At 29.7% G+C, this 7,709-nt stretch overlaps 1 protein-coding gene across 1 annotated transcript; it reads right to left on the bottom strand.

The window, feature by feature from the left end:
* Positions 1-2,504: 2,504 nt before the first annotated feature.
* Positions 2,505-6,993, bottom strand: LOC105625926 (alanine--glyoxylate aminotransferase 2-like). Its single transcript, XM_012207235.1, has 8 exons — positions 6,929-6,993; positions 6,533-6,651; positions 6,164-6,398; positions 4,898-4,991; positions 4,057-4,265; positions 3,326-3,551; positions 2,828-3,226; positions 2,505-2,615 (listed from the first exon to the last, which is right to left on the bottom strand). The coding sequence occupies exons 1-8, from the start codon at positions 6,991-6,993 to the stop codon at positions 2,505-2,507; spliced, it is 1,458 nt and encodes a 485-aa protein (XP_012062625.1).
* Between the last annotated feature and the right edge of the window lie 716 nt (positions 6,994-7,709).

Raw genomic sequence — 7,709 nt, forward strand, 5'->3', positions numbered from 1 at the left:
CACCACACACGCGCGCGCGCGCGCATACGCACATACGCACACACGTACACACTCGCATACAAGTATTTTTTAAATTGTTGTTTTTCAGATTATGATAAATTGTGTATTTGTAATTAATAAAAAATATGCTAGAGATTTTTTTTTAATTTTTATGTACTTTCAGTCTTTAAGTATTACGTTTGTGTACTAAAATATTTAAAAAATATTTAAGTAAAATATTTGAGAAAAATATATATTTCTTATTTAAAAATTGTTTTATGTATTTTACAAACTTTATAGAAATTAGAATAGGATTTTCTTGTATTAGAAAAAAAATTTTTATTTAGTCGGTACTAAATATATAAATTAAAAATATAAAATTATATATAAAGACAAAAGTTTAAAAACATATATAAAGATGAAAGAATAAAATTGTAATTGTTTTCTAACTTCGTTAATAAGGAGTAATTACCGCAAATTCTTACATAACGCATAATGCATAAGAGCATAATTCATAGTGCATAAGAGAATCAATTAATCGAAATTCTTCTTTTCCATGGAATGAGAGTAAAGGAAAGATTCTAATCAATTGATTCGCTTATGCACTATGTGTTATGCAAAAGTCTGTGTTACGGCCTTAAAACTTTTTTACTACTTGATTTTTTATTCTTTCAATAAAGAGATGATAGTAATATTTTGCAACTAATAAAAATATACATAAAAATATATATGTATCTTTAAAAATTTAACTTGTGCATATTGTTACACTTATAATTATAAGATATAAAGGATCTTATTTTAACCAATCCAATTTAATCAATCCAGTCAATTTTCTCCGAATTATTGATGATGAAATTATTGATAATTTCTAATCACCAGGATGTTTTAAAAACGAAGGTCAATTACGCGAGCGATTGACTTTCACTTTCAAAACATTCTGCATATAAAAATATTACAAATTATTATATCAATCTGTTTACATCATTCTTTATTTGATTTGCATTTATTAACTTAATCTATCTTATCGGAAATACTTCTATTTTAAAAAAATATAAATTTTTTATATTCTGTAAATTTAAATATTCTTATTTTACTTTCCACATATTTTCTTGAACGTCTTCACTCATTCATTTGCTTGTTACTGAGTTTGTACATCGGATTTTTATTATATGTATAATATTATCATTAATGGTGCAACAGCCTAAATCGAACTTTAACGATTTCAATTGCTTTAGTATTTTATTTTTTTATGGAAATAAATTATTAAATTGCCTAACTCTTTTAGAAGGATACAGCAGGATAAGCTGTATATGTACATCCGTAAAGTAAGTCTTTTTATGAAAAATAGGATCCATAGTAATCTCATATGGACATATGGCTTTATATAAACGTATTATATCTCTTGCTTTTAAAATGACTCAACTCGTAAAACGTAATTTTCAAGATATAACCATAAAACATGACTTATAACCATAAAAAATAAAATAACTAAAAAATTATCAAAATCATTACAAATTCGAAAAAAGTGATTCAATCTTCTAGCCCGAATTTTTCGTGGTTCTAAATAAATTTATACATCGAAATCAACAAATATCAACCTTTAAATACAAATTAATAAATAAAAATAAAAATAAAAATAAAAATAAATTTGGTAGTTTCAATAATTTTTTTTTTTGCAAAAGCATTAAAAAATTTATACTGGCCTTAATCTGTTAATTTATGCCGTAGTCTGTAAGAATTGATTAATTATAGTCGAATATTTATTTCTCTCTCATTCGACTAAATCAAAATCGATATATTAATATGACTTCACACCAGGCTAAAGAGAGTTTAAAAAATTGTCAAAATCATTACTTATGAGTTGTAAAAAGGAAATAACTAAAATGACATTTGATCATGTTAAAAATATTATTTTTTGTCGATAATATTTGATTAATCATTAATTTTCAAGTTAAAAAATAATACCTTTACTAAAAAATTTAATTTTTTGAATTGTGTTACTTTTGAAGTAAAAGTTCGAGCAATATAAACTCATATAAAAAAATTGAACAAGAGATTATAAATACAATATATTTAATTAAATATATTTAATTATTATATTTAATTATTTTGGTAATAGAATTTTAAAAAATATAAAAAAGTACGGAGAAAGTAAAACATGATTATTTAGAAAAGCTTTAACATTTTCAAATATTTAGGGAATAATTTGTACTAACATATATTAGAAAATTGAATATGTATGTAATTTTATATCAAAATAAATTATTTTGCTATGGAAAGGTTGTAATCAATAAACAATTTCATTTATGTAAAAATGTGTTATTGAATATATTTTATGATATCTTAATGTTATTATCTTATTTTACTAAAATGATGTTAACTTCTATTTATGTATATTTCTGATAAAGTTATATAAAAATATATCATAAAGAGAGATATAATATTAATCTTAAAAATAATAATACTTTTTTTTATATAAAATTGTCTTAAATTCAATATTTGCAATATTTATATAATATACGTTATTAATTAGCGCGAACAAATAATGAATTTCCATTGCTATTCATTGCGGTACTTCTATCGACTCCTATAGACGAGATTGTTGCTTTGATAATAGTTGTAGTAGTTTCCGATTCCTGAAATAATTATATATGTATATATATATATATATATAAACTATATTATTTTTTAAAGTTTTCAAGTGTATAAATTTAATAATAAGATTGGAAAAAAATGATTTCCATTTTATATCAATTCTTTTAACTATTAAAAAAAAAATAGTATTTCATTGGTATGTTATTTTGATAAAGATTATAATTGGCGGCATATCTAAGTAAATGCAAATTACCTCGTCAAAATCGATATCAACTTCTTCGAGTACTTTATCGAGAACGGATATGAAATGATTGACATTCTCGAGTGTAAAGACCATTGGCGGCTTCAGTTTCAGAACGTTATCGTCAGGCCCGTCACTGCTGATAAGAATCTTCTTCTCTTTCATTCTGGATACCACATGCTTTGCCTCTGCCGTCGCTGGTATCCTTTTAATTCTATCGCGTACTAATTCGATGCCGACGAACAGCCCAGCGCCACGCACATCACCTATAATCTTCCGTCGCTTTGCCAATTTCTTCAATTCTGCAAGCAGATGATTGCCGACCTTCAAAGCATTCTCCTGAAGACTCTCACGTTCTATGACCTCCATTACCGCGTTTGTTATTGCGCAGGATACAGGATTACCTCCATACTAAAATTACACAGGATATTTTTAGTCACAGAGATAAATATCTTAACAGCAATTTTAAAACGCAAATTTAAAATGCTAATAACATCTTTCTAAACTAACCGTATTGAAGTATTCGATGCCCGTATTATAAAAACTACGCGCAATTTCTGGCGTCGTAACGACGGCCGCAACAGGATGACCGTTGCCCATGGGCTTGCCCAGCGTAACTATGTCCGGGACAACGTCTTCGCCGTACAATTGAAAGGCCCACATGCGAGTGCCGACTCTTCCAAAACCGACTTGAACTTCATCCGCAATACAGATTCCTCCTGCTTCGCGTACGTGCCTATAAGATCAATTTATTCCATTGTATTCTTTTTTCTATATCGCCATTTTTCAGTAAATAACAGTCAAAAGTAATACAACATCAGTGTTATAATTTTATACTCATTAATATAAACGTAATCACAAAGCAAAAGATGACCCTATTTATATTTTATACAATAACTTTGTTAATAATTAATATTTGAATGGAAAATTTAACGATTACATTTGTCAAAATATTCCTCAATTCTAGATTTGGAATTACGAAATATTTATTACAAAAGACATTATAAAAATGTGACGTCACTGCATAATCAAAGAAGAAGTAATGAGGACTCCAAAAACAAAGAACTAAGTTTAAAAACTTAGTTTTATCTAAAAAACACATAGTATTTAGTCACAAAAGTATAAAAAATTAAATATTGAATATTAAATTAAAAATTAAATATCCTGTACTTATTTTAGTATTATGGTTGCTTTGCGTAACGCGAGTCTACATATAAATAATAAAATGGTCTCCTATATACCTGTATACATTCTGAAAATAATTCGGTGGCGGCAGAATTTGTCCACCGACCGACATGAGACTTTCCGCGATGTAAGCGCAAACTCCACGTCCTTGAGCCTTGATATCTTTGCAAATTTGCTTTACATCCTCGGCATATTTAACACCAAGATCCTCGTCGATATAATCGATGGTGCGATATTTTCCACGGTACACGTCCGGGCAAGGAGCCTAACAGAAAAAGCAGCGATGTATAAAATACTTAGAGTCACTCATAACGCATTTCTGTTTCTTATTTTTTTAACGTTGTTACTTTTTTCTGTTTGTACCAGTAACTTTTATAAATGTTTCCAGCGCTGTGAAATATATCGTGTTTCGTTCAATAATATCAACGATATAAATACATAGGCCCATATTCAGAATGCGCTTACAACGATATTAGCGCAGTAATATATTGGATTGTCCGGAAAGTTAGTATCGACTAACCTATATAATTTAATAAATGTATACTAAAATTTAAATTTTTTGCGTTTCAATTTTCTTTTAACATCGGCACGAACTTTCCGGACAACCCAATACTATAATTTACGTTACGCATTCTATAGAATTTTAGAGATAAAAAAGCGCGCTCTGAATACGGGCTATAATAAATATAATAGAAATTATCTCTTCATACCAAAAAATAAATTACATTTATTTTAACGGTAAATAATTTAACTTGAAGATATGGCTGCAGATGACATGGTCATGGTAGTTAATGTACATCAAATTAACAAATTTGCACACGTGACATCCATAATTATTCATAAGAATGTAGATCAATTGATCAATGATTTTATTGAAAAAGTATTTAAAATATTTACCACATGCACCCAATCCCTCTTGCCGGTACCATTAGGTTTATTGAATTTGTACGGCGAGATATCTATTGTCGTGGTCAAATGTCCGTGATAAGCACTAAAAGCAAAGAGATAAACGTGAATAGAAACTTCTACTCTGGTTGAAGTTACGTTCATCAAAATTTAAATTCCTGCAAGGCTACAATAGTAGCTTTCTAAGAATTATTGAGTATTATTTTATTAACTAAAAGCAGTTCCTGAAAATGTAACTCTTTTTAGCTTTTCCTTATTGTTGTCGAAGACTCTCAATGACCCCACCGTGTGGCTACGATAGTCGCACGTGTCCGTGTAGTCGCCAAGGGCTTCTCATTCATAAACTCGAGCAAAAACGTGAAATAATTATTAATTCGTGTGGTCTCGAGCTGCCCTGAGCTATCAACGTTGATAGAAAGACAAAGCGTAAAGTCCATAGCGCAGCTGTTTTAATAATTGGAGCACAAGCGTATTATCGTTATCTCGTTTTCTATATACTACATAACGTATTGGTAACAAGTACATTATTATCTCACAAATACATTATTATCTCTCTTTTTACACAACTTTATGTATTTTTAGAATTGGCACTCGACTTTGACGCTTGATGTGCTAGATGTGACTTCGCTTTGCCTTTACATTTTACATTTACTTTATGTTTACATTTTCATTTGAACCATTGTCTAGCGTTTGTCCCTTTCTTTCTCTCTCTCTCGGATAAGTCCAGTCCAATATTCAGCGACATCGTCCTCACCGATAGAAGGAGAAAACAAATATGAATTGTATTTCATACGTATTGGGACGATACGTCGGTCATAAGACTTACGCCACCTAAAAACAGCGACAAGATCTTTATGGCGGCAAATTCTATTTCCGCCGCGATGAAAAGAATCGGATGTCCATATCCGGATCTGTTTGACATGCTCGATCTGGATGGCCCAAAATAGCCGACTCATACATCTTTGTCGATTTAGAACGGTAAGAAGCTGCAAAAAAACAAATCGATTTCATTAGTTCGGCACTGAATTTTCTCATCGTGTTTGTTCGCATCCTGAAATATCCAACATATTTGAGACAGATAACACATTGCTTACGTCGAGAAGATCCGAGTAGGAACGGAACATGAAAGTTCATTCCATATTCATCTCATTAACCGACGGAACTATCGTGACGTAGCGCGTGAAATTCAATAATAGAATGTTATAGAAATGTCGCATACAGAGGATTAATTTTGACAGTTTAGACAGAGAAACTTACTGGTCCAATGTAATAACATCCTTGTTCTTCGTGTGAGTCTGAGCGAGACGAAGAGCAAGATCGTTAGCTTCGCTCCCGGAATTCACCAGGAAGCAAATAGACAGCGGTTCCGGCAGAAGTGACGCCAGTCGACTTGCGCATAGTACCAAATTATCATGAAGAAAACGATTGTTCGTGGATAACAAAGCCATCTGTTCCTGTCCGGCTCGCACGACATCCGGATGGCAATGGCCAACTATAAGAGAATTAAGTCATGATGATTGAAAGTTATGTATGTTTCGTAAAAAGAATCTGCGATTATGCTCATCAAAACCAATGAAGCTTAATAATGACAAATTATCTCATTTTTAAAAATTAAGAGATACGTACCATGCGCAACGTTATTTATGCAGTCCAAATATTGATTACCCTTTTCATCATACATGTATTGTCCTTCAGCCCTCACAATTTTTAATGGATTCGACTTGTAAAATAACTTGCATGATTGTCTAGAAATAAAATAAACCGTCACGGTAGACATTTTTTATCTATATATTTTCTAATAAACACCAACTAAAAATAACGTAATCAATATTATAATTTCACACTATAACAATATAATTGTTATGTAACACATGTGATATATTATATTATTGAGTGTGAAATTAACATTGATTATTTATTATGTTATTTTTAATTGGTGTTTACTAAATTGCATATTGTTTAAAATGCGTTAGGATAAAAAACGATTAGATTTCACATTTTATTTATAAGGGTTATAATTACCCGATATATCGATCGCGAAGTCTTATAGTGTCGGATTTTGGCATCTGCTCTAAAGATTCCGCCATAATAAAGCCTTTGGTAGAACTTTCTACACTGACAATAAGAAAATAGCTATAGAGAAAACTTAGTTGTTTGAGTTATCATGAGCGATTTCCAGCAAGGACACAATGTAATAGCGAATATTATTTCATTCATTCTTGTTTAACGATAGCAAACAACAAAAATATTATTTACTGCAATGTGTTATATATATTGTGTCCTTGCTAGAAAACGCTTCCATCAACCCAATATCAGCAAGATATTGGGTTAATTATATTTTTAACTAACAAGTTAAATTAATGTCTCTTTCTTTACAAAATTTACTTACAAAGTTAAATTAAAAGTTGCATAAACAAAAAATTAATTTATTGTTAGTTAAAAATTACGTTAAAATTAAATTAATTTAAATTAAATTAAAAGTTAATTTTATAAAATACGATTCATATTAAATTATTAACATAACGTTTTTACTAGAAAAAAATTCATCCCAAAATTGTTAAATTTGTTCGTTAAAAATAACAGTAAAAATAGGGTATTTTATATCGTAGTTTAATTAATAAATGTTTTTGCGCGCGTTTAAATGATAAGCATCCGAGGAGTAATTTTCGATGGTCGAAGTGCACGTGATTACTACGTGCAAGTAGTATTTCCGTACGCGCTTGACCTCGCATTTCGTGCGCTCATAAAAAAGAATAAACTTCGGAGAAAACATTATATAGTACATTATATAATTATTAGTTAA

Source organism: Atta cephalotes, assembly GCF_000143395.1.
Source record: "Atta cephalotes unplaced genomic scaffold scaffold00004, whole genome shotgun sequence".
Taxonomy (NCBI): domain Eukaryota; kingdom Metazoa; phylum Arthropoda; class Insecta; order Hymenoptera; family Formicidae; genus Atta; species Atta cephalotes.